Below are 27,999 nucleotides of genomic sequence, written 5' to 3' on the forward strand. Positions count from 1 at the left end.
ACAAATGCTTAACAACTAAAAAATTGTAATATATAATGTTTTTGGTGTCATTCTTTGCAGTATTTGGTAATTTTGTTTCATGTAAAAAGCTCCGCGGCAGAGCAGACGATACTTTGTAAGGCGGCAGACAGACCTTCAACTCAGCTCCGTTCAGATCATCTGTTTACGCTTTCCAAAATGACCACAGAAGTTGACATTGAGAAGATACGACCGTATTTCACCGATGATGAGTGGGAGAACCTCCCAGACTACGCCAAGTATCGCTACGCAAATATAAAAGTCAACTACGAGCTTATGCTAAACGTCGGTAAGTGACCCCAATTGATGCGCTTTTCACCCTGGCCTGTTCTTCACACAAATCGTTCTCTCTGGCAACTTTTAAGGGTTAAGCTCTATTCTTGCACGTGTTTATGGTGCATATTTTGAGAACAGGCATATCCAGGGTCTCAGGGCAACCACAGAGATGACCCACGAACTCGCATGTTGCCTATTGACGTTTTTCAGCTGTAGGAGAAAGCTACACATACAATAAATAAACAGGGTCAGTTCCTTTGGTTTCGCCACTTTGGCCGATCTGTGGCTATCTTTATACCGCATCTCTCTTTAAAAGCCTATAATTGCTAATGAAATGTCTTCAACCGCAGGTCTGACGCCACCAATTCCCGAGTTCCTGAAGGCCAAGCCTTCTGCACAGAAGCCCCATGTACGAGATGGCTCCCGGACATTCGCAGAAGGCAAGTGTTTCCATTTGAACAGGATTCAATTTCACTCAGTTCACGTGATATCAAACATTACATATTGCTTCACCTGTGTCCATATTTCACTAGAAGTTTCTCCGAAGTGTTTCGGTCGTCTACTTTAAGCCTTTTAAAGCCAGTATACTTATCGCTTGATGAAAATATAAGAAGAAAGCAGGGTGCCTGTTGCATTGGCACAGCGCCACGGCAGCCTTCGCGTAGGTTATGTGAGTCATTGATTGCTTGGCGTTGATTCTGGGATCAGCCAGAGACAGTACACGGGGCCTACAAATTACGGAGTCACTCTGTGGCATTGGGGGCTACTGGTGAACCACTTACTGTCCCACCCTTAGGCCACGATACCTGCAGGTCGGCCACATGACCGAGTGGGGGAGGAGGAAAGGGGACAAAAAGTGGTAAGGTATTCGGAAGAGTGCTTACACAGGAAACAGGGTGAAAGACGCGGGGGAAGTGGGTAGGAGAAATGGGTAGTAGGGAAAAAGGAAGGAAAAGTGAGAAAGCTACGAAAGAATGAAACGAGTGTTGGGAAGAGTGCGTGCACAGGAAGGTAGGGCGAAAGGGGAGGGGGAGGTGGGTAGGAGAAAAGGGGAGTAGGGGAAGAGGAAGGAAGAGTGAGAAAGATACGAAAGAATGAAACGAGTGTTCGGAAGAGTGCGTGCACAGGAAGGTAGGGCGAAAGGGGAGGGGGAGGTGGGTAGGAGAAAAGGGGAGTAGGGGAAGAGGAAGGAAGAGTGAGAAAGGGACGAAAGTATGAAACGAGTGTTGGGAAGAGTGCGTACACACGAAGGTAGGGCGAAAGGGGAGGAGGAGGTGGGTAGGAGAAAAGGGGAGTAGGGGAAGAGGAAGGAAGAGTGAGAAAGTGACGAAAGAATGAAACGAGTGTTGGGAGGAGTGAATACACAGGAAGGTAGGGCGAAAGGGGAGGAGGAGGTGGATATGAGAAAAGGGGGAGGGGAAGAGAAGGAAGAGTGAGAAAGTGACGAAAGAATGAAACGAGTGTTGGGAAGATTGCGTACACAGAAAGGTAGGGGGAAAGTGGAGGGGGAGGTGGGTAGGAGAAAAGGGGAGTAGGGAAAGAGGAAGGAAGAGTGATAAAAATACGAAAGAATGAAACGAGTGTTGCGAAGAGTGCGTGCACAGGAAGGTAGGGCGAAAGGGCAGGAGGAGGTGGGTAGGAGAAAAGAGGGGAGGGGAAGAGAAGGAAGAGTGAGAAACCGACGAAAGAATGAAACGAGTGTTGGGAAGAGTGCGTACACAGGAAGGTAGGGCGAAAGGGGAGGAGGAGGTGGATATGAGAAAAGGGGAGTACGCGAGTAGGAAGGAACATTGAGAAAGCGACGATGAATGAAACGAGTGTTGGGAAGAGTGCGTACACAGGAAGGTAGGTCGAAAGGGAAGCTGGAGGCGGGTAGGAGAAAAGCGGGAGGGGAAGAGGAAGGAAGAGTGTGAAAGCTACGAAAGAATGAAACGAGTGTTGGGAAGAGTGCGTACACAGGAAGGTAGGGCGAAAAGGGAGGGGAAGGTAGGTAGGAGAAAAGGGGAGTAGGGGAAGAGGAAGGAAGAGTGAGAAAGCGACGAAAGAATGAAACGAGTGTTGGGAAGAGTGCGTCCACAGGAAGGTAGGACGAAAGGGTTGCAGGAGGTGGGTAGGAGAAAAGTGCAGTAGGGGATGAGGAAGGAAGAGTGAGAAAGCGACGAAAGAATGAAACTAGTGTTGGGAAGAGTGCTTACACAGGAAGGTAGGGTGCAATGAGCGGGGGAGGTTGGTGGGAGAGAAGGGGGAGGGGAGAGGAAGGAAGAGTGAGAAAGCGACGAAAGAAAGAAAATTGAGAGGCACAAAGATAGAAAAGGCGGAGGGTGTAATCGCAGGGAGAGGAAGGCATAAAAGACAAGTTAAATGAAAGCAGGTAGCAGAGGAGGGGAGTGGAGCCTACTGGGAGCAATAAGGGCGGGTGGTAAGGAAGAATTGAGGGAAGTTGGGAAGAAGGGTTGCCATAAACACAGTCGTTTCCGGCACCGTTTGCAACAGAGTAAGCGCAGATGGAACGAACTTGTTTTGGCAGTTTCCACTGAATTTCACGGCTTGGAATTGGAAGCTGATTTTCCGCAATATTTCAAGCTTGTACAAAACCTTGCCTAACGGGATGTCCCCCGTCGAGCCGGGGAACCTCCATGTCCAGGAAATTCACTTCGGAGTGTTTTTGTTGTACGTTCACTTCCCAAAGGTGAGAGCAACTGCGTGTTTTGAAAGGTTATTTCGCAAAGGGGAACGAGAAAAAACAATTTGTTGACTACAACACACGTCCAAACTGAGCCAACTATTATTATATAGTGCATGGCTGCTGGCTTCTTCGGAGGTATTCCTAAAGCGGGCAGAAGAGGGGTGGAGGCTATTTAGGCAAAAACAAACAAGGGCGAATTCGAATAATTCGGAGTAGCTGTTGTCATGAGCATTGTCAATCTAAAGGAGTTAATGCTAGAGGAAGAATTAGCAGTTTTTTTTTTAATTTACAGCAAATTGGCGGCCTTCACAGTGCTTGAAGCCGCGTGTTTCGCTGCTCGGGTGGCCCAGTTGATGCGTTTTTGCTGGTACTGCATATTTCAAGCTGTTCATCGCGCATTCCCTCTGCTCTGGAGTACCTGAGAAGAGGGGAGAGCGGTGGTTTGGGCAGACAAATACGAGGTGGTGGTTTGTGGCTGGGGTGGAGCAGTCAGGGCACAAATTTTAAGTGCGAATGCACTTCTTAAGCGACCCTGAACCTGCGTCCACCGGCGATGTCCGCATAGCATACCCAGGTGGGGGATATGCCAGGAATCTCCTCATCTTCCTTGGCAACGGGGGGAGATGGGCGCGCGCTGCCTGGCCGCTGACATGGCACATACCCACGTGGGGGATTCACCAGGAATCGGGCGTGAGAAGGGCTAATGCACCCGCTTAAAGGAGTACTGACACGAAATTTCAAAGCTGAGATCCGCTCTAGCAATCAAGTACAACGACAACACAAATAGGTGTCTGTGAATAAATGCATCTTTCTTTCTTTGTAGTTGTGTGTGTGTGTGTGATCTTTCTTTCGCGAACATTACCGAACCGCGCAAATTCAACTCGTGCATTCGCACTTTCACATTCTTCCCCTCGGGAAATGCGGGGAATTTTTGGTGACACGGCTGTGAGAAATTTGGGACATGACGGTGAAAATGGGAATTTGTTTGTAGATGCCACCAGATGCGGGATTATTTTTTCGCAGAGGTTGGTGTGGAGGATAGTGTTCTCGATGGGTGTGTCGGCAGTGCGATAAGGCATCCCAGTAGGTGGCTGGCAATGGGTGTCGCGTGTCTTTCGTGGTGGGCAAGTCTTCGGCCTCGTCTAAGGCGCCCAGTAGTTTACTTCGTGGGCCGCAGCGTGTGCTGCTTCATTTACAGGTAAGGAAGCGTGAAATGGAGTACGGGCGATGGTAGAGGGTATTCTCAGCCCTCTCGAAGCTTGAGGGCAGGTGGGGAATTCTTCCAAGAAGGTAACTTCGGCAGGCCCGCCATTAGTCGGTGGTAATGGTGAGGCAGTCGAAGCTAGCATTCTGTATGCGTGAGCGCTAATGCCGTAGTTTCCGCTACAGCCGGAGTACGTAGCTGCTTGTGGCTGCGGGGAAGAAGGTTGCTTGGTTTCGACGACTGCATAGGGTTGCATAGTTAAGCGAGTCAGCGATGTCGGTTGGGCGAGTGTCGTTGGCCGGTGAGTATTCCTCACCGAATTCCGACATTCTTTGTTGATTTCGGGGCACATAAAGGCAGCAGGCTAAAAACCAAGAAGGCAGAAGAAGCAACGAAAGGGTTTGACTTTGGCGAGTGTGCGCCAAAATACCTTTTATAATTGAGTTACCGGATACACTTAAAGTGTCATTAGAGATTCACTGAAGTTTTCTCTTTGTTCCATGCCTTCGATGAAGAGTTCTGTTTCAGTCATCGTTCCTGGATTTTATAATTTCGTCAATGGGTCTACATTACAGATGCGGTCGCAAGTAAGTTGCCTCCGGATCCACCCAAAAGGTTTCAGGTATGATCAAAAGAACTCCATTTCGCAGTGTTTGAAATTAACAATGTCCACCACATGCCTAGCAAGAAGCCCTGACTATATATATATATATATATATATATATATATATATATATATATATATATATATATATATATATATATATATATATATATATATATATATATATATATATATATATATATATATATATATATATATATATATATATATATAGATATACATGCACGATGTAAGTCTAAATAACGGATATGTCTTTATACGTAAATGTTGTAATTCTATGCCATTGTTACAAGTTGCTGGAAATTCTAGTAGTACTGCTTCCACAATTCAGAAGTTTCTCTATTTTAGAAAAACGACGATATCTGCTGATATACTCAGGTGCCATTCACCCGCGTGTATTTGTTGCATAGGCGCCCCTTGCGGACTCCAACGCTGCTTGCGATGGAGCAACCGCAGAAGCGAAAAAAGCCATGAGGAGAAAACGGCCCGTGGGCCCCGTCCAAAGAACAAGGGGACTGGTTCCCGAGGCCCTGCAAAGACCAGGGGCAAAAAGGGTGAGTGGCGTCGGTTCTTTTTTGTTGTTTTTGTATCACAGAAATTGCAGGACATCGAGTGGATTTTTTTAAATTACACCTTTTCGGATGATTTTTTTACTGGGGAGGAGAGTGCCAAGGGAAAGTAGTTTTAGTTCGGAAGTAGTCAGACACAGCATTTCAGTTTCTGATGTATCAGTAAAATTTATTAATAAAGCTTGGGTGAGAAGTATTTTCGTAGGGTGAGAATGTGTGGATACCTAGATCAGGATTCATTTAATTTCATGTATTAAAACTTAAAGGTACACTGAACTGAATTTGTAAAACCTCTGTTTTTCTTTGCATTCTATACACTGGATCATATAAATACAGTGTGCATCATTTACCGAGTCGACAAAGAAGTATTTAAACTATATTAGCTCAAGGAATCAAAAATACCACATAGAAACAGCGGTGGCCGCTACAACAGCAATAACGCGTATTCGGATTGCTATGGGATTAGACGATGTCAAATATTTTAGTTTAAATCAGTTTCCATTAAGGTTATGTGCAACAACATTCTTGGTATTTACTTGAGAGAAGAGAGAGCAGGGCTAAGGCAGGGCTCCGTTTATTTCGGCGTTCTAGACCAAGCATTGAACAGATCCAACCCCGATGATGATGATGATGATGATGATGATAAGTGGGAGGAGGAGAAGGGGATGATGGCGCCATGCAAGGAATGCCATGAAAGCGAGCGATGCGTGTGTGCATGGCTGAACACCCTCCGCGTCATCGGAGACGCACAACTGCGTGGCGCTTCGCCCCCGCACCCCTTGGAGCTTGCGTGTGTCCTCCCTGTGTCGTTAGACACAGCCGAGAGTCGCACCTGGTCGAGAGTCGGCTGATTCGGCACTGTGCGTGCGAGCAGTCCGTGCTTATGTCAACACCACGACGAGAACTCGCCAACGCGTCAGTGTCAGTCTGTCAACTCGCTTATGAAGCGATGAACATTGCAGGGGAAAATGGTTTATTCATAACAGAAAACGTTGTATAAGTGCGACATAATCACTAAAAAAGCTACGCCTAACCACAGATTCGATCTTTCTAATTGCGACACACTGCACCCTATTCTCAACGCCATTCCGTTATAGCCCAGCGCTGTCGGGTATTGAAATAATAATTAGGTATCGTATAGCGAGTTAATTTCTTAGTTTGGCAACCACTTGAGAGAGGAAAGTAGGGCTAAGGCAGGGCAGCCTTTATTCCGGCGTTCTCCACCAAGGAGTCAACAAGAACCAGCCACGAGGGCTATGATGATGATTGTGCGCGGCAAGGGTTGCGACGATGCAAGCGAGACATGCGTGGCTGCAGTGGCTGAACGCCCTCGTCGTCATCGGGGCGCAAAACAGCAAGGCGCTTCACTACTCCCTCTAGAGCTTGCCTGCCTCGCCCCTGTGGCGTAAGAGCCGTGTTCGCGCCAGACCGAGTTTCGCCTTATTCGGCACTGCCCACAAAAAGTCGGTGCAACAGCACCCCAAAGAGAACTCGCCAGAACGCCAGATTCAGTCGGCCAGTTCGCTCGTGGAGCAGTGACGGCGGCAGTGAACAATGGCGAATTCTGTATACAAAACATCACTAAGTACAAATAAAAAAAAACCAAGCCTGACTCAGGATTCAACCACCCATGCTTCAGGCCATTCTGCCTTAGCCCCACCGCTGTCGGGGATGGAAATGTAAGGTATATATTGTATAGCCTGTTTTCTTAGTTTTGCATTCCCAGTAGCTTAGATGACTATTTTTTAAATAAGGCTTGCGCAGTAGTAGCGTCCCCAAAATTGCCGCCAACAGCTTATTGCTAGCGCTACGAAACCTTATGAACGAAAAAAGAGAGCAAAAGTGTGGTCGTGCACCTGGCCGCTTTGCTAGTTCACCCAAAGCGAAACGTCCTCCCGTACCTTGGTTGTAAGAAGTAAAATAAAGGTTCCGGTTGATTTTATTTCCTTAGTACCTATGTTACTTCGCTGACCTTTTTTCCCGCCTCTATTTGTTCTTACATTTTCTACTAGCGTAGCAGCCAGCGAAGCGTTGCGTGTTCGCTTGTGTGCAGTTACAGTGCCTTCAGAGCATTTACTAAGTTTGGTACAGTCTACAAACTAACAAACTAAATGCACCTTCTTTCAGGCACAATCCATGTTGAGGCTTAGTTAACATACAAGTAAAAGAAAACATACAAGTGAAAGAAAAAAGAAAACGAAGACACCTGATATAACTGCTGCTTCTAGTCTCACTGATGAATGAGCCGAGTAGGCTCCAAAACATTGGGACTGCTGTCAATAAACGCACTTATTTGGTGTATCGGCCTGTTCCTAAAGTTTCACCCAACCACACAGTGTTCTGGTAAGATGTTCACATTCAGAGCGTGAAATGTACGCCAGGCAGGAGGGCTTGCTGTAGGTTTTTAAGTGGCAGGTGGAATAGGAGAGGGCTCAATACGTCTCCTTGAGACTCTTTTTTGCATAGCATAGTACGAAGTTGGGCGGTTTGGAGTGCACATAAAGAGTTTTCGCTTTTGCAGGTACCTTTCTGTCCACGCGTAACGTTTTCAATCGAGACCAAGAGCATCGAGGGATAATGGGACCGCACCAAGAAAAACTCATTTGACGCAGATTAAACATCAAGGAATACTGCGATGGGAATATGGAAATCGTCTTCTAGAGGCGAAACTGCTGCAGTTACATTATCCATCGATTGCGGAAATCTACGCTCTTGTGCAGTATATTTAACCTGTCTAGGAATTACGGGACCTGCATGCAGTTCTTGCACCCGTGGAATGCACAGGTTAGGTGGGTGATATTCAACTGTACCCCTTCGTATGTTCCCCTTGGCAGAACCTGGTCTCAGAGAAGCAGCGGCACAGCGCTATCCCAAACGTGACCGCAAGGAGATCCACTACGAGGAGGAAAGCGATGACGGCGGCTCACCGGGGCAGGTTGGCGGTGAGTGCAACAGACTTTGCATAGTGAGAATCTCGCAGGCTGAGGTGCGTGACACGCATTTGCAGTCTCCGGGAACCGAGGGAGAGCGGCATGTCAGAATATTTCCGTAAATGAAGTGACAACTGTGCTTACTTCATTCCAGGTAATAGGACTTCATTGATGTGGCTGTAGTGACTCGTCTTGTGTCGGCTTTCGCCGCTTTGAGGGTGCGTTAGTTTTTATCTACGTTGTTGTAAGGGTATTTATGTATTTGTTTATTTATTCAATTAAATACTCTAAACGACCGTGTGGGAATTCAAGGGGGGATTGTGTAGGGTGGCAATCAGAAGTGAGATAGACTAAACATTTTTCTGAAAACGGGGGAGGCTGAAGAAGGGTGATTAAGAAAACGGGCATGGGTGGCCAGTATATTCCGGTAGGACACATGCTACGGCCGCTGACCCAGCCCGTTCGACCAGTGCAGCCTGGTCCTTGAGCTGCCCGCTCTGCAGCAGGCCCTCCGACTGGTCGTGGGTTGCATGAGTGGGTGGTGAGCGGTTAGGAGGACACCGCCTTACCAAGTAGAGTGTTGCTAATGGGGATTTGCAGTGTTTGGAGTATAGGGATTGTAGCGTCAGAGATATGTGGCGTAGATGTTGGTAGTTGTACGCCCTGGTGTTGTGTAGGCGGCGCCAGATGCGTGCGTTCGCGGTTGGAAGGGAGGGGGGAGATAGTGGGTACAGGTGGAGGGACTGATGGTAGTCGGAGAGCATATTGGCGTAGGTGCGAGGTAAAGGGTGGATGTCTGAGGGTGGGAGGTGATTCATCCTCTCTAGGAATGGCCGCTAGGTTAAGGCGCGGGCAGTGACCTGAGCCACATATTTCCCGGGAAGAGATCAATGCCCCGGGATTCATACGATTCGGGTGTTTGGTAGTGTGGGCCGTTAGGACGCGATACTTAGGAAGAGGTTGGTGATACAACCCGTGGTGTAGAGACGGCTGGCGGGTTGGGAGTCAGTCCGTATTGTGATGTAAGTAGCATCGAACATTTTTGCGTCAGAAAACTACAACAATGGCGTGAGTTTTGTACGTTGGCAACATCAATAAACTGAAAGGACATTGCAAAGATAATGCAAAAAAACAATAAAATTTCTCTAGAGGAGAAAAAGTAGTCACAAAAAGGGCATAAAAATGAGAGAAATACAACCAGTACACTCCACTGTGGTATCGTAGAATGTGGTACATTCAACTGTATACCGCAAGCAGTGGCCTATCTATTCGGCCAATCGCCCTAAGTTGAACCGTTAAAGACACGTCGATTGGTGATATGCTTAAACAATATTAGACTCTAGATGAAATGCCATTAGGTAATTTCATCGGTAGAAGAAGCTCGCACACTTTCCCCTTGCTCGCTATGCGTGCGCGTGTATCGCAGCCCCAGCGAGCGCAGCATCGAGTGGGCATCGCTACCCGAGGCGCAGCCGAAAGGTCGTGGACTACACCGAGGGCGAGGGCGACGACTCCGGTTCTGAGTACCTCTGTGAGTGTTCTCTGCTTAAACCCGAACTTCACAAAATGTAAATCCAACGAATGCACAATTAAACGCAGGTTCTCGCTCATCCACTTGGTTATATCCACAGCCCCAATAAAACGCTGCCTCTGTGGGAAGTACGTGTAGATAGCCATTTTATTTGTTGTGCATTATCTCCAAATGTTCCTAAATATTACAAAAATGGTTTTACGCAATGTGTGGCCTTTTAAGATCGTCGTATCACTTGAGCAATTTTTTGGCGCCAGAAATAATCTTTCCTCACATAGCAAAGCAGATGGCGCCTGTTATTTGTCAGCACTTTATTAAGTTCAGTTGTGGTTCAAGTACAAGCTCCCTGCGAGGAAAAAAACAAGTGTTTTTTGCACAAACTCGGACAGTTATTAAGCAATTGCAAAGGCTTTATTTATTCTTCGCATATCTCAGCGACCTTATAAAACGGGATCTTATCAAACCAACGTAACACGTTATGCTTTGAAGACATTATTGGCACAGGTCCCAGCTGGAATTATGCTATGTCTCGCGCTCCAATAGTATTCTTTGGCTCTGAATGGATACAATCACTCAAAGTACCGGCAACCTGCCTCTTATATACGGTGTCTCCGTTGACATTAGGCATTATTTCCGCGACGTGCCTTTCTTGCCATGCGTTCGTACAATTGAGAATCAGTGTCGCTCAAGGTGCCTTAGGAGAATTTAACGTAATGAAGGGCACACGTTTTGAACGCGGGCAATAGAATATATCTTGCCAAGCCGTGTTGAATCACGACTAGGGCAGCTGAATTGCAGCATTTGATGTTTTGAAAGTACTATACAACATATAAGAAAGGAAAGAAACTGCGTAACTCTGGAAAGGAAGTATTTGTGCTTTTTTTGAAATTACCACTGGATGGTCAATAATGCCTGTTCCAACCTTGGCGTATAGTCTGCGAAGACTGCGACCAGGACTACCCTGGCGACTGCCCCGTCCACGGCCCCTTGACGCACGTCGAGGACACCCCGGTAGGTTGAATGCACTTCCTGTATTATACGCTGCCTGGATAAGAACTGACCCTTCCAGCTATTCGTAGCGCCCGCCTAAATCACGCTTTTTTGCGTAAGCAAATGAGCTGGACGTTCTCTCCATATTCGTGCTCTGTGTGCGCGGGTGCGTGTGCTTGTGCGTGTACGCGTGTTCATGCGTGCGTGTGTGTGTGCGTGTGCGTGCGTTCGTGTGTGTGTGTGTGTGTGTGTGTGTGTGTGTGTGTGTGTGTGTGTGTGTGTGTGTGTGTGTGTGTGTGTGTGTGTGTGTGTGTGTGTGTGTGTGTGTGTGTGTGTGTGTGTGTGTGTGTGTGTGTGTGTGTGTGTGTGTGTGTGTGTGTGTGTGTGTGTGTGTGTGTGTGTGTGTGTGTGTGTGTGTGTGTGTGTGTGTGTGCTTGTGCGTGTCTATGTGCGTGTGTGGGTGTGGTGGCGTGCGTGTGTCTGTGATGGTGGTTGTGCGTGTGAGTGCGTGCGTGCATGTGTGCGTGGGCGTGTAGGGAAGTGAGAAACATAAAAATCAGTTTTGTAACTTGGGAATTCAGGAAGGCCAAATGTCCTCTTTTACGTTTCTAATGCCGAACCAAGACAGGGTGAGAGGGACGTAGAATTGTCAGGAGGGTAGACTCTCCACCCGGCCTGTTTGAACGCGACTGTAAGATTTTGCGGCGAGTGGCAGCGTCAGGCCACTACACCACACTCTTGGCGTACTGGCACACTTTTCGTCACGTTTTAGTCGTAGAAAATCAGGAGGACAAACACTGGGAGAGGCAAAGATATTCGAGGGCTGCCAGGATGCAGATTACAATGAGGCGCAGCCCTCTCTTATTGTCGTGACTAGAACGCGTTGTTTGTGCCACCGGGATCACCCTGCTACGTCGTTATGTGAAACCGGGCTTCTAGAATTACGGTGGCCAAATGCTTGTGCCTATTCTGGAGAACGAGTCCCTGATCCTGATCCTACAGTGAAAAAGAATGATGAAAATGGTACGTTCCCGTACATCAGTAGTTACCTTCATTGGGACCAAACAATGGCGTCACTTGTTAAGAACAAAAAGAAATCACTCTAATCTCAATAAACAAAACCATTAGGATAATGGTTGCACGGTGTTTATATAGTTCTGACATTTATAGCTACCCCAAGCGTACGTGGAATGGTAGGTCACTGTGTGAACGAGCGTCTCTGGCTTCATGCGATTGTTTATACGAAGGGCCGACAGGGCAGTTATTTTTATATCAGAATTTGCGGCCCCTTATTCCAGGACACTTCGCTGAGGTATGCAAAAATGGGTTCACCTAGCATACGTACACATTCTAAACAACCTGGTGGCTTGCAGGGAGTCGGCTGGGCTCTCGAGGAAAAATGTAAGTAGCGGTTCGGTGCACTGCCCTGAACAGCGCGGTGGTCTTCGGTGCAGGTCCCTGAGGGCGATCCCCAGCGCGCCAACAAGACGGTGCCCGACTGCCTAGTCATCCGCCGCTCGATCATCAAGGGCGCCCAGTACGGCGTGTTCGCTGCAAAGCCCTTGCCTAAGAGGCTCTGCTTCGGACCCTACGAGGGCGTCCGGGTGGACTCGGTTGACAAGGGCAACGGCTACGCCTGGCGGGTGCGAGACGAGATGCTTGGATATTTGCAGAGAACTCCATGGCGCTACGATCTGCTGAAAGACACAGTTTTCTCCCCAAACATTGATAGTTGCTCTCTTTAAACGCGGGTTATCGGACGGAAACACATACCTGTTAAAAAATAGCAAATAAGAAGACCATTAGGAGCAAAGTGTAGGGATAGAAAAGTAGCCTTTTAGATTAGGGAGCCAGTTTGGGTGCTATACATGCAAATGCAATAACGAGAGATAGGCAAGATAAAGTAGGAAAAAGTTTATTTCTCACCCGATTTCGGGGACCTCGCTGTTCAGCAGGATCTCCCACTGCCCCGGTGTCGCTGAGGGGAACTCTGATAGTTCGCGACGCCCTTACACTCGCACACCATTCAGTGCAGGGTGTTGGCCATCCGGCAGCAGTTGCAGTCATATCAGCAGTGCGGCACAAGTATTTTGGCTTGAGAACTTCCCAACGAGGGGGATGCGGGCGTAGGAAGTAGAGGGTGTTTGCAGCCTTGGATATTTATAAAGGTCCTTTGTGTTCTTGAAATGAGGCTGGTGGGCAACTCGGGAACGTGAGATGTGTGGGGCGTGTTCATGGTTGGGTCGGGGGAGGCAGATGCGGCTCCACACTGCTCGCTCAAGAATATTTTCTTTAGATAGTGCACAATGAGATACAGCGTGGCGTCGTGCAGTGACACAGAACGAAATGAAGTTGGGCTTTGGATCTACTGCGAATGACTGACTCGCAGGGCATAAGGGAGGTGCAGTGGATGCCTAGAGACACAGGCTTGAGGTAGCGGAAGACCGATAACTGCACGGAGAGATGAGTTAAGGAAATGTGTGGCAAAGAATATTTCTGAGAGTGCAGGATCGAAACAATTTTAGGTCAGTACAGGGTGGCCTAGATGAGGAAGCAGAGATAAATTTGGCTGAGGGTACGGATGCTGAACGTGGCCGGAAGAATTATGGCTGACTGCGGGCTGTTGATGGCTTAGGTCATTAGTGGGAGAACATTGTTATATGCTGGCAGGTACCTAAACTACTGCGGCACACTGCTATTCCGATACCATGCCGCAGGTGCGAGGTGCTGGGCGGAGCTTCCTGGTAGATGCCCGCCCGCTAGACAAGTCCAACTGGATGCGGTACGTCAACTGCGCCCCCAGTGAAGCAGAGCAGAATGTGGTGGCCTTCGAACGCGCGGGGGCTGTCTACTACCGGACGCGGAAGCCCATAGAGGCCTACGAGGAGCTGCTCGTCTGGTACGGAAACTCCTTCGCCAGGGAGCTCGGGCTCCTCAAGGACCGGGATGCCACAGGGAAGGAGGACAAAGGTGAGGGCACTTCTTCGGCATCTCAGCAGCATCAATGGAGGTGCTGTAATTCGTTTTAAAGACGATGGTCTTTCTTGGGCTACTTAAACCCAGACATTTTGGTCTGTCTGTATGTATGTATGTCTGTCTGTCTGTCCGTCTGTCTGTCTGTGACTCGATTCAGCCACCCGGCCAAAGTAAAACAATGCCTGAGCAATAGTCTTATATAGTCACAGCTAAATCTACCCGTCTAAGTCCGGTGTAATATTCATACTTGTCAACATTGTTGAAGAAGAACAAGACATTACGCAAATATAAGACAACAAATTAATACAGAAGTGATATTTGCAGTGCTCCTTTATTAAAAATCAAACATGCTTGACTTATGCGAAATTAAATACTTCATCACCTGCATAAAAAAATTCACACTGCCGTCGCCTGCTGTCGCCCGCACCACTATTGCTCCTGGCGCCATTTTAAGAAATCAACCGGAAACAGTTACGAAAGGCTCCACTAGATACGTTCCACGTTCTGATTGCAACGCACGTGGAGCAAGGAAACGCGGTTCTATAAACGTTGAAGTAGGGTTCCTCGATTCAGGCGCGTCTTCGCCGTACGGCAGCGTTGGCATCGAGACACCCGGTTTGAGCAGTAGAACGCGGGAAATTTCAAGTGATTTAAACAAACCTTTGGCGTCATTACCTTGCGAGGAGCGCGACGCAAGAGGAACAACATGAGAGGTGAGCGGGAAAGCGAAGGGAGGCATTTACTTGGCAATAGTCGTTAAAGGGTATCGTCTTTTGACGACATTTGCAACGAAAGGAGCAGATACGCGGCCAATTTTTTTTATTTGAAGGTCACTGAATTGAGGAAGTAATTCATAGTCTACATAGATGTAGAAGCCACGCTTCGGTTAGTACGACTGAGGTCAAATCGCTTACCTGGATCAGGCTGTCCATGGAATCGCGCTGCGCTTGGGTGACATCTCCCTAATGCTAGTATAAATAAATGAAAGTTTATATTAGAGGCACCAGTGGCTGTAGTAGACTGCTATGGCGCGCGTGGAACTGGCGTTCGCGTGGTTGCGTCAAAACTGGAAGTCACGATACTGACGAATACTTTTCGGTATGTAAGCTTGGAGGGTGCGGACGCGGCTTTGATGAATACAATATCCCGATTGTTGGTCATCGATCGGGTGTTGGTAGAGGTCTGCGGTGGTATTGTCAATGTAGTATTGTTCAGTTTATTTGTGTAAAACGAACTGGGCCTTTATCTTGGAAATGGGCGTGCTTTGCAACAATAGGCCTGTTTTTGAGAGGGGGAAAGATCCCAGTTCCGGGGCTCATTCAATATCGCGTGTGTTGAGCGTTTTACTGAGGGTAGCTTTGCAGTTACCTATGACTAGTTCCTTGCACTGGTCCCGCGTTCCTCGTTCGAAAACTCTATGTTCGTAAATGTTAGGGTGATTTTGTCGGGTTCGATTGTTCCGATTCGTCAATACCTCTAATATGACGACGAGACTATTGCTTACAAATGACGTGCGTGGCATTCCATACGAAACTGTCCCACGCAGAAGCCACTGAGGCGTTTTATTGATGTCAATTGTTTTAGCTGCAAAGAGTCGATAAGACAAGGCATTGTTGATGTACCTATTCGAGGTTACTAACTACAGCTGGTAACAGATAGAAAGTGTATGCTTTGTAAGCAAAAAAATGTCTGAAACGTTAGATTGTGCAGTCAAAGGAAACGGTGGTGTGTGGAATTGTTGAAAACAGTTCTAGTTAAGGGTAGAGCTCTTTATCGCGTTACAGTGTGACCTGGTTCAACTAAAACCGTAACTCGGATAACTGGAAACAAATTTCTTTTACACGCTGTTAAAAAACACGTTTTTGGGGTGGCTGGGAAGTTTTCTAGACATGCTCACTCAAAGCATTGCTTCTCGCAATGCTGGCAAAGATGAACTCTGCCAGACTGGTTATAGGTTGATTGAATTTTGCAGAAAACACTGCATAATTACTTCTACTTCATTTACTCTTAATAAGGTGAGCCGGAGAATGCTTCACCTTCTTTCAAACCTTCTGAGAATTAGAATGTGCATTTACTCTGCTTGGGCACCAAGTGGATCCCAGCAAACTACACTACGTTCGCAAATAGAACTGCCAATACTTCGTAGAACCAGGTGTTTTCGTGCTGCTACAGAGTCCAGAGCTAAGGCGGGGTTGATCTTGGCGTGTAGGGATAAAACAGCAACGCCAAGAAGTTTTCATTACGGCTTCCTTCGATCGACTTGCGCTCGTCACTTTGCGTAGCGGTGGTAGGACGGTTGGGGCATGTAGTAATCATTTGTTCCGTCTATCCCTTCTACAAATCGTACGAGCTTTATGGCGTAGATGGTGTAGGCTTCGGGGACCGAGAGGCTAGAAAAACATCATTGACAAATCTCGCTGCTAGTTTTTCAAACATTCCGAGATAAGGCATGGCCGATGGTGACAACAGCAGAAACCTTTTAAGAAGAAACCATAGTTTAACGACAGCTTCACAACATGCCGCTGAAGCGAAGAGGTTTGTCGCATACTGCTAGAACAGTGCTATCGTTTGTGTAGAGGGGAAGGGGGCTGGGACTGTGGCTGGTAACAGCGCTAATATTATCCGTAAAGCGTTTCTGAATATCCGGATGAAAACAAGGTCCGGCAGGGCGCATAACCAGTACTCCAAGCAAATCCTGATTTTGCCTAGTTACCCTGCACTGCACACGTTTAACCGTAGTTTTGATTCCACATATATAGGTAGGTGACAAGTGGGTGTAGATATGCTCCTGATGATGATTATTATATAGGAAGGTACGTGTGCACGTGGGTGCGAGCGTGCGTTGTTTGTTTACATGTATGTATACTTCGTGAAGGCTAGAAATAATATTTCATTTTCACGATTCCAGAAATGAACTTTTACCGCGCAAACTGCACTCCATACATATTTCCAGGTTAATAATGGTGTCGGCAGTGCTCTTTAGCCGTCGGCGCGCATGATGCGCATTTCTATCCGCTTCGCCCTCTAGGAGATCGGCCCTTCGGTACCACGTGAGGAGACGAGAGTGAATCGACGTTGTCGCCTGTGCTTTATCGTTTATGCCTGTGCTTCAGCTCAAGCGTACGACGTGAGTAGGCGAGGATTCCATGGCTGCTTCGCCGGCGCCTGGTCCCTCACTCTCACCATGGGTTGTGCACTGGATGAGCTTTTTCAGCATGTCCTTCAGCGCAAGCGAGAATCTATTGATTTAGTGTATAGCTGCGTGGTGTTCCGGTTTCCAAAGTGACCGTGCATGCACACTAGGCATGGCGAGTTGGAGGCACAGACACATGGAATTTTTTATCTATTTAATTGGATCAACTACCTCGATTTCACTTACTGCTCGGCCTAGCTGGGCTGCTTCGGTGTAGTGCGGCGCGCGCTCGAACGATGGCCCGGAGTGCGGTTACGACCGGCCGTCTAGGGGTGGCATGCTCCGTCAGGCGCGGCTGTTTAAAGGGGCACTGACACAAACATTTTGCATCTTGTTTTTTTTTTTTTTTGTTGCGATAAGTAGCTAGTGACCTACTTATAACCTGTAGAAACCTCATTTGCTTCAGCGTGAGACGGTTGTTTAATTACAGGCATTTTCAATGCGGCCAGTCGCAGTTTCGGTTTCAGCGAGTGCCGCAAAACGATGAATTTTGTGTGATCAAAGCTGACCACGTGACCGTCGGAGGGATATCACAGAGCAGAGCCGCCGTAGCACTGTCTTATCCGCATCGACGGCAGTTTCTGCGAATGCCCCCACGTACTGATCTCGTGAGGCGCTTAATTAAAAAGCGACCGTGGATGTGACGCAGGCGCTGCGAGTGCAAATGCTACCGCGGCTAAAGAACGACGCGCGACGCTCGATACGGTGGGTGGCAAGACGCGCGCTGGGAGCAGCCGGCCGGTCTGCCTACAGGTCCGCCTACAGATGTTTTCGGCTTAGCACTGCGGCGGATATTCGAGTGCCGCTCTCGTAAGCAGTGCAGAAGACAATTTTTAATGCAACCCGCCATCGCATCATTAACTCCTTTCTCATGTAAGCCACCATGGTCGGGACTTGGGGATATTTTCGTGCAGCGGTAACAAGCTATCACTCGAGCTGCCTGGGCCGGCCTGGGCCACTTCGCGGCCGTGGCCGCCGCTTGCACAGCGACCGTGCGGCTAGCTCAGTGGGCTTTTCGTGCCTCCGGCGCGTTTTCGCGTCCAATGGTAATAAACAGTAATAGAAACAGAGCGTTTGGAATCGCTGTAGACTTTGGTCGCGGCCAGCTGCCCGATTAGCTGACGAAATCACGGCGCCTCCGCCGCCAACGATCGGGTCGTTCGTTCTCGAGAGCAGAAGCTCCGCCCTCCGGCCCTCCGATTGGAGCGGCGAGCCGGGCGAGCCGGCGAAAAACGCCGGCAGTGCGGAAGCAGAAACACAAACTCGTGACGTGTTTGGGTGTTGTTTATTTACACAATAACCTCGGGATGTCGATTGCGCGTGGTCCTCTGCTGGCTGCTTGGTAGCGTTTCGCTCACTTTAAAATTGATTTTAAATATGTTCTAGGCTGTATTCGCCGCTGATATTTTGCAGATGATGTATATGTGTTCCCACCAATCTATCTCCGAAGTTATCTCGCCTTCAAAACTTTGTGTCAGTGCCCCTTTAATCCCAAAACTCGGCAGCTTCGCTCGATAACTGCCCCAAATACCGGCCAGCAACGACAATCCACGGTTAAGTCTAGCACCGTTTCTTAGCTGTGCAAACGTCAACTTACACACGTCAATCACACTGCTACCATATATGCTTGCCCGACTGGCAGCAGTCTTTATTTTCGTACATTTTGGTTTGTCTATACATAGGCAAACTTTGTCGACTTTTAATTTGCGTCATGGAGCTTTCTTTTGACGTAAATCTCGTCTATGCACGACCAGGCTTTCACATGGAAGGCTCGATTTAGTATAAACAACCCCAAAGAGACATTCTGTGCATAAAAGTGCCGTCATTGTTGCTGGAAAACATGATGATTTTCCAGCGAAGAGAGCACTACTCAACCCCAACCTTTTGAGCGCCTTCGACGTTTTCACCATAACTGGAGCGCCATCTTTGTAGGGGCTCCGTCTCAACAAACGGTGAACTTGGCTATTGAAGCTGTCTCCGGTGAATTGTTGCGGTGAGATCTACAGGTATCTTTGGGATAGCTGTTGGAGCCACACCCCGCATACGGAAAGGTTTGTAATCTGGTGAAAACCAATTGCCTTCACCGGGCACCTGCCTAGCTGGCTCAGCAGAATGCAACAAATACCATTGCATGCGATATATTCACTGAAAGTTCAATGAAAAGATATTGCAGGATTGTTTGCATCTTCTTCCGCGAGAGAGTTTATTTTCGCGAGGTTTGTCACCAAGCCTTGTATGACTATAACCTACAAGCGAGGAACCAGACTTACTGGAGCTACTCTTATCAAGAATCACTATTCATGCTACAGCTACACTGCCTCCACACAAGCTGAAGGCCAACCAAGACAGCGCGGGAATTTCTCAGGCGCGCGCTTTTTTTTTTTGTTATGGGAATTGGCCATGCTGCGAGTGTTTGTTCCTGTTTTCTGTTGTTTAATGCACTATATCAAACAGTCCACGCAAAGTGCTTATTCCGGTTTCATCTTTTTCTTTTGATTTCGTTATGATTAAACCGGCTGAATATGTTTTTTTGTTATATTCTTTCGGACCTACGCACGATATCGAAATCGTGAAACTACATGGAACGCGTTAGCTAAGTGTTGGCACCAGTGGACATTTTTAAAGCAAAGCTTTCTAGCTCTACCAGCCAACGGTCCTTTCGTGACGTGCGGGAGAACAAACTCCCAACGCAGCTGAGGCGGCGGTGGGAAGGAAGGGGGGAGGTCACAGGGTTTTACTCATGGAGCAGACTGAACATAGCGTGGCGAATTTACCCAGCGTTCCCCGCGCGGAAGCGATTGCTCGCCGGCGGCGGCGTCGGCGGTATGGCGTTGCCGTCTGCTTTAGCGATGGCTGTTTTGGGCCTGTTTTGGCGTAGCTTCGCGCCCATTCAGCGCTGCCTTCGTACGGCTTCATTAACTTGTGCGGCAGCACCTCCAGCGTAACCCGCACCCAACGGATAGAAGTGGTCGTTTGGCAAACATACATTAAAGATTGGTTTGCAGGACCGGAAAACAAAATGCAGAAACCACATGCATACATCTGGCCGCTAGAGAAACACTACCTTTTGCGCACTGCCTGCCACGAATGAGACTCCGTTTTCTTGTGAATACGTGAAATTGGTGAATACCAATCCAGTTGTGTTTTAAGAGGTATTACAAAAGGCGAATTAGCAACTGGTTCTTAAATAGCACTTAAAAATTTCCCTCAGCTTCCTCGCAATTCTCAAACTTACTAAGTTTTAATCGGCATAAGTAGAAAACACTAAGCTCACACGCCGAATTGTTTCGGTGTCCGCGCTTGTGTTGCGCGGTGGTGTAGCCCCGAGCTAGCACATCAGGCTGGCTAGGTTCCGCTGTCTCACCCTTCGAAAGAAGGTTGTCTCCGCTTTCTTTCTACCGACTCCCGGCCGGGCTACAGCGGCAGCGTCCGCCGCTCGAGCCCGGTCGTGGCCGACGCTGCTGCTGCATTCAGCACGCCGCCGCCGCGAATTCCAGGTAACGTCTGGCAGAATCTCTGGTTTCACTCTTTGTAGAGCCGCGTGTGTGAATTCAAGTGACGTCACATGCGCAATTGTTGTGGGTGTCGTTTAAAGCTTTGCTTTCCAACCACCTTCACAGCGTGGATTGGAGCCAATTTTTTTGCGGTCGATATCCCGGTGGGTGGGTGTTCGGTGGACGATAGCCTGGCGCGTGCTTTCGCCAGTATGGCCAAGTAACAATGTCAGGCTAAAATATCTTAATTGAGCACACCATCGTGCTCTCGCAAGGTGCGCACTTCCTCCTGTGCGAATCGTCAGAGATTGACCCCAAGGGACTCGCGAGAAAAAGAAAATAAATACGGCAGGGCAAACTGACACGGTACAGGGCGGAAATGGGGAATAAATGCAGCACCAGACGAAGCAAGGTCGTCGAAAGGACCTACAAATACCACATAAGCCATACTAAATTCCGCGCACGGAATCGGCGCGCATGGGCAAGTCACTATCTATAAAGCCGGTCGTGAATCCGAAGTTGTCAAGCCGCGGTCACTCAGGCTCGAGCGATGGGCTGCTTCTCTGTGGTGGGGCACGGGCTCGTACGAAGGGCTGGACGTTCCCCGCAACCAACGTGATGTGTCTCGGGCTTTAACGGTGACCTGGAGTATGCCACGGTCCCGCCCCTGTGGCTTGGGCCCACAACGATGAACTGGAGTTCACCGCGGGCGGGCAGCTGCGACGCGGGCTGCAACGATGATGTGGAGTCCGCAGCGATGAGGGTGCTCCCGCTCGGGCTCGAACGAAAGGCAGACGTCCGCCGCGATGAGGCTGCTGCAGCGCGGGCTCTAACGGTGGCTGGACGTTGTTTGGCTAAGTGTGGGGCCAGGTAGTCGGTCGTCGCACCCGAGTGATGGCTAGCCTCCGGAACACGAGGCGCCTGTATTCTGCCTAGCGCTTCCTCAGACTCGTCTCATCCGTTTCCCGGATCGTTCTCTCCCTCCCTTCAGACGGTCTGCTCTTCTAATACTTTTCGTCGCTTTGTTCTACACCCCCTCCGAGGCCGTAATTGACCGCTGTCCCTTCATCTGTGTCGTCATTCTAGCTTTCCGGTAGGTTGGCCAGGTAGCTAATGGCGGTCACAAAAGGAGTCGTCCTTACCGTGGGATTTCGAGCGGTGTCTTCAAGACGGGACTAACATGCCCTCTGGAAGATGAGCCATGGGCGCTTCCCAACGCTCCTGGCTCTCTTCGCGCAGGCTCCCACAATTCCCGTTCTTGAACCTGTGATGCCGTGCCAGTGTGGCGCGCTGCGCCGTTTTTCAGAAGAATCGCAGACCGGAGTCCCGTCCCCAATCATTGGACGGTGAATGTACAGATGCGCACACACATACAATAAAGTAAGATTTGACTGGGGCGGCTTCCCAGCGCTAATCTCTTTAGGCGCCCGTTCCCGACATTGGTGGTGTTTGCCGTATGACACGGTGTCAGTATGGCGTCATGTACAGTTCCTTAAGCCACGTTGCCGATCGCGGTCCTGTCGACGACCATTGGCCGTCACAACTATACGGCAGGCTGAGAAATGTCAAGCAAAGGCACTTTCAAGAAACGCTGCGCGCAGGCTGTGTTTTCACTCGTGATAGCTAGGCCGAGATGTGTTAAGCCTGAGCCATTTTTTGGAAAGTGCCGTTTCCCCATCTCTTTGAGGGAAGCCTGTGCAAATGGAAGGGGCTTGTTTGGATGTATTGGCTTCCATAATAGGAAGCAATCTTTATTTTGAGACAGAAATATTTTCTGCATATTTCTGGGGATAACTGAAAGCGTGAATGAAGCAACCAATGAGTGGGTCGTACATATGGTAGCAGATGAATGGCTTGGTTTATATTTATCAGGTGGATAAACCGATTGCCTATTATCATATTTCACCCATCCAAGCAGTTTACTGCTCGGCAAAGAAAAAGGGTAAGGTTGGAGTTCGGGCAAGCTGGCTTAATATTCCTCAGACGACAGACCTGAAAAACAGGCGCCAGTAATAGAAAAGTACATACGGAGTGCTGAACAGGTATTTTATTTTCTGAGTCATGACAAAATACAAAACACTGCATCCGAATCGTTTGCTTGCTGATAGTCACATGCCAGCATAGTGGGTAATATCCGCTACACTCTTATATAGAGTTAAGACACCAGTGGCATTTCTGGAGCCGGGGATCGCGCGGAGGGGTTAAATTCGGCAACAGAAAATATCATGACAGGATCGCAAGTAATTAAGAAGGATGTCGAAAAATCGCATTAGAAATTCCTTAACGACCAGTGTTTGTTTTTTCGAAAGGGCTACGTGAGACCTCCTCTGCTCTGCAATGGGAGCATCTTTCAAACGTAACCTCAACAAGGCAGTGCCAGGCGATATGCTCTTTATGCTTTAATGCGCAGTCTCGTTAAATTAAAGATGTTTTTTAAACCTTCGTTATAGCCGTGATTTGTATGTTTGCACGATTTCAGAAAATGCAGGAGACCCGAGGCAGCAGCAGGAGCGATTCCCGTGCGAGACATGCGGCGTCATCTTCTTATCCAGGGAGTGTCTTGACCGGCACATGCGGGACAAGCACACTGAAAAACCACAGCGCAAGTTCCGCTGCTCGCAGTGCTCCTACTCTAGCGATAATAGGTGGGCAATGTTTGTATGTACACCCATTTCTTGTAGCGAGAAAAGATGAAATTCGGTGGAATTTACACGTGGGTTAGGCGTGTAAGAGGTGCACGTTATGCTGAAACGTTGTGCTTTCTCGCCTGATAGGATTCGTGTAGTTCGGGGTACCACGGAAATGCGCCTCACGTGGCATGTCAGAATTCCTGTTCCATTTCGACCATACAGGGGAAACTAAACTAACCACAGCGAGCAGTGGCGTGTCGGTCCCCTTTTGTCCTACGCAGAAATCACTCAGAACTAGCGCCTGCAGCGAACAATGTATACCTCCTCTGCAAAAAAACCTCACAAAAGGACAAGAACACCACCTTCGAGGCATCCAAACCAACACCTTTCCCCACCAAACTAGAGCCCACATTCTGGCTCTCACCATCTACTCCTCGGAATGCCGCTTCTGTGAGGCTCCGGGCACGCTTTACCATATTGTGTGGGGCTGCGATAACAAACCCAACCTATCCCCCTGCCATTCCCCTCCCGTGAGCACTGGGAGAGAGCACTGTCCAGCTCGGACCCTGACGACCAGCTCAAGAGGGCTCAAGAAGCCGGATGCTCACAGGGGGTCCAGGAATGAGGACTCATCCCCAAGGCGAATTGCTTTAGAGGGATGTTTATTCCTCTTCCTCCTTTCAAGGTTATCCAAGTAAAGACGGTGCAGCAAAGACTTGTCATTTCGTTAACATAACTTTTTTTGGCATCAGAAAATGGGAAATTGTTCACACAGCGGAGTGCATGGGTGGTGACGCTCATAGTCCGAAAATTCGCCCCCAATGGGTTATATGCGCTGAAGCATCAATTTGAACCTTCGAGGTCCATCGACCTCGGAGGTTCAAATATATCAGGGCTTTTAGAAATCAGGCTTCTATAAAATGGACAAGCTCTGCCTTTCAGATGCGTACGGATTTGTGGCGCGAACACGTGCGTTAAAACTAAATCGTTATCGATCTGTTACGCGTACAGAATAACCACAGAATAGCGGCGTCATTCATTCATTCATTCATTCATTCATTCATTCATTCATTCATTCATTCATTCATTCCTCTTTATTTGTACGCGCCCGCATATAGCGCGTCGATTTTCGCAGTGATGCACAAAACAGAGAAAAAATTACGCAGAATTGAAAAATGAACGCAAAGAAACGTTGAAATAATAGACAATATTAGTTCGAGTATATGAGAGACTGTAACATTTCGATAGCCAGTTTAAATGCAAACAGATCGTTGTTAAAATATTATCATTAAAATGCACATTAATAATCAAATTACACCGTCGTACAGAAGAATAAACCTTTCTTGACTCCATGCACAATGAATGCTTTCGATTATTTAAAAGGAACCCGCAATTGTAGTGACATCGTCAAAATGTCACAGTCAATCACACGGCGTAAACACCCAGAAATCGAATATTCGCAACGGACATTTGCATTCAGTGTAAAACACGCAAACGAGGCGATTTGATGCGCACCTGGTTTCAACAAACCTTACCGATCTGGTTGTTTGTACTAATTATTCATGTATCTTCACGCTTTATTGCAGCGAATGCACGCTTGGCCATGGCACGTGCACGTAAAAAAGTGAATCTTGTTGACCTCGTGGATTGTTAAGGACTAGAGGATGATTCTTGAACAAGACCTATCGTATTTCTCAATTTTACAAAATCTGTTTATATGGTACTACTAAGCATATTGTTGGCATTTTAATTGTTGTCTCCTGAGGCTAAATTTTTGTAGGTGTGATTATGCATAGATGTGTATTGGCTTAGTTGAGGAAATTCCGTTTTTCGAAGTTTTTCGAGAAAAAAACGAAAACATTGCAAATTACAATAAGTCGTCGTTTTTAACGGCCATCCCATAGATGCTGCTTTGATATCCGTCCAGATACTGTGCTTGCGTGAATCGGTTCTCAGCATATTTCTTTTTTTGCCCCGCGACCTAAACCCGGCCAGCGCCAACGTCGCCACGCACGAGAGGACGCACACGGGGGAAAGGCCCTTCGTGTGCCGGATGTGCAGGAAGGGCTTCACTCTGAAAGGCAATCTACAGAGACACCAGCGGGCAGTGCACGCCAGGGAGAGGCCTCACGAGTGCGAGGTCTGCGGACAGCGCTTCACCCTGGCGTCTGACCTGGCTCGGCACCGAAGGCTCGTTCACACGCGGGACGGCCCCTCCTTGGCGTGTCCGCAGTGCGGGAAGGGGTTCACTCTCAAAGGCAATCTCGACACACACCTGCTCATCCACACCGGGGAGAGGCCGCACGCCTGCGCCACGTGCGGGGCGAGCTTCAACCGGATGGGCAACATGAAGAAACACGTGATGGTGGTGCACCACAGGCAGTACCCGCACCGCTGCCCGCACTGCGGTATCGGGCAGGAGAGTGTGCGTAACCTGAGGAAACACCTGCGTGCACGCCACCGAGGGGAAGGGGAGGGCACCGCTGGTGAGAGCGAGGAGTGAACGGGAGGGAGGAAACCACGCCAGTGGGCAACAGTGTGTACTACACTGCGGTTGTAAACAGCTTTTCCGTGAAAAAGGTTATGTTCCTCGTTAAAATGCTTTATTCTTTGTATATTTGTTTTCTTTTGTGTCTCAATGTGGGTGTTGCCACATGGAAGCCAGCAAGGACGTCCATGGGGTTATTTTTACTTCACGTTGATTCATATTGCGTGTATTTGAACTCCTGTTTGTTATTTTACGTTTCAATGCTTTTCATGTTTTATGTTATACAATGTTCTGTACTCAAATTTGTGTTTTAGTTCACTTTCCAACTATCTCTGACAATGGATAAATTGTATCCTGATAGCCAATAACCACTTTGTTTTCACTACGTATGTACTCACGTTATTAAAAATGTTAACACCCAGGTGTGTCGATGTTTAACTGTTGTTTTCCGTAGTTGATGAATATTTTGAAAGTTTACCTGGTTTCCATTTAGATACTCGCTTTTAGGCCTTCTGCTAATAAAGTTTCCTTTGAGCTATTCGTGTCTGTGCTCTCGTTGTAACTGACATCCATTTTTGTTTTGCAATAATCTGCTGTCAGGAGTGTTGGTGGTGCCCATATGTACTGTGGACTTCAGGACTTTCCAAATATGTTAGCAAAGTCAATAGGATACCGTTCCGTTGAACCTCGCATTGTCCCTTATGAGTTTCTTCGCATACATTGGGAGGACAATTTTGTATAACTTGGAATTCTCTCAAATTTGTTCGATGGTTCTCAAATTTCACTGTAACTGCAGTGGTTCTTTTAGCGTGGTAAAAAGGGAACTATGAGCGAAATATTGTTACTAAACAATCTTGTCTTCAGGAAACAAAATATCAGGAGCATATACCACACAAGTACTTGTATACAGAACGGTTGAGACGCACTGTCACTTTCGGACAAGCTTAGACGGACGACTAGAGGCGTATTTAATAAAGTCTGCATAGGTTGGAGTGGTGTTTTTAAGGAGGAGGGAGCCAAGGCTTGCCCCCCAAAGGATACTGAATAAGTGTCGAATAAAATCCGCGTGTGCTGCCTTAGATTACGTAAGGAAACAAATGCTCCTATGTTTTCGGAATCCTGTGTCAGAGGCGGACGACAACAAGGTTTCTGCAATACTGACAGCATAAATACGGTTTGTATACGCTTCGGTGATGGGGGAAACACCAAAAGGCATGAAAAGTGCACCGCCTTCTACAGGGCGTCTAGGTATCCTATCGTGATCGCTACTGACAGGCGCTAGTCTATTATAGCAGGGAAGGGCTAGGTTTTTGTGCGCGAGCTCGTGGGTATAAAAGTGCATTTAAAGTATCTTTAATTATATTTGTGTTGCTTATTATGCTTCCCTAATACCACGTGAAGTAGCCGTTTGGGCGTAAATCAGGATTCTTTATGGCGCAATGGTGCGGCTGTGATGCAGGACGTAATGCATGCACGGCACATTGTGCAGGTGCTACATTAAGCCCCGATGTCGACGTGTGTACTGCAAGTTGCATATTCGCAATAAAGTAACGGAAGCCGTAAGAATAGCTTTTTTTCTAAACGAAGCTGCCTTGGTCTCACTGATGGCGGTGTCGTAACATGAACGCACTACTGGAAAGCCAACTTAAAAAGATAGGTTTCACGAAACGACGACGATGATGGTGATGATGAAACAAGAAAAACGTGATTGGTGCGATCTAAATGAACCCTTGGCCACTCGCCTTAGCAAGCCGACGTAAATCCAATCGCAGCATTCTTTGTAATCGTCTTCTCATACTCTAATCTAATCAGACATCTAAATAAATGTAATTATAACAAATAAATTACAAACGGAGATAAATTTATACCGCGGAGACACAACTGTGCCTTTCAACCATATATCTCGCTAGATAAAACCGGCTTTGGTATTTACGTTTTCTTGTTTATCGAAAATCTAAGGTGAAGTAACGAGAAAGTTCGTGCAAATATGGGTAGCCGTGTTGACATCGTGAAGCTGAGATATAGTGCTCCGCCTCCGTTACTCACTGTCGGTGTACCTAACAAAAAAGTGCGAAATGTCAAAAAAAAAATGCGCTTGGCACAGGCTCCTCATCTACCCTTGCGCTTTCAGACATCCCACATCCCTTTTTTATTTCATTCTTTCTAACCTATCACTATGAAAATTATATACACATCTAATGTGTTTAAATATGCACAGAGGAACCATTTATACTTTTCAAAGAGAAACATATCGCCTACGAATCATCATTTCTAATGTTAGGGCTGACCTGTGCAGAGGAAATGAATATGGTGATGTATGTTTAACGTGCTTTAAATTACTTCCCGTGCTTTTTTGATCCTGAAAAAAGGCTTCAGTATTTAGTCACCA

General features: G+C 47.8%; 1 protein-coding gene across 1 annotated transcript; it reads left to right on the plus strand.

The window, feature by feature from the left end:
- Positions 1-177: 177 nt before the first annotated feature.
- Positions 178-25,625, plus strand: LOC144141813 (histone-lysine N-methyltransferase PRDM7-like). Its single transcript, XM_077673303.1, has 9 exons — positions 178-307; positions 645-734; positions 8,213-8,320; positions 9,735-9,839; positions 10,774-10,850; positions 12,284-12,472; positions 13,547-13,799; positions 22,972-23,137; positions 25,184-25,625. Exons 1-9 carry the CDS (start codon positions 178-180, stop codon positions 25,623-25,625), a joined length of 1,560 nt encoding a protein of 519 aa, XP_077529429.1.
- Positions 25,626-27,999: the final 2,374 nt, after the last annotated feature.

The sequence above is a fragment of the Haemaphysalis longicornis genome, unplaced genomic scaffold (assembly GCF_048455015.1).
Source record: "Haemaphysalis longicornis isolate Haplotype H1 unplaced genomic scaffold, Haemaphysalis longicornis Haplotype H1 scaffold_6, whole genome shotgun sequence".
Lineage (NCBI taxonomy): Eukaryota > Metazoa > Arthropoda > Arachnida > Ixodida > Ixodidae > Haemaphysalis > Haemaphysalis longicornis.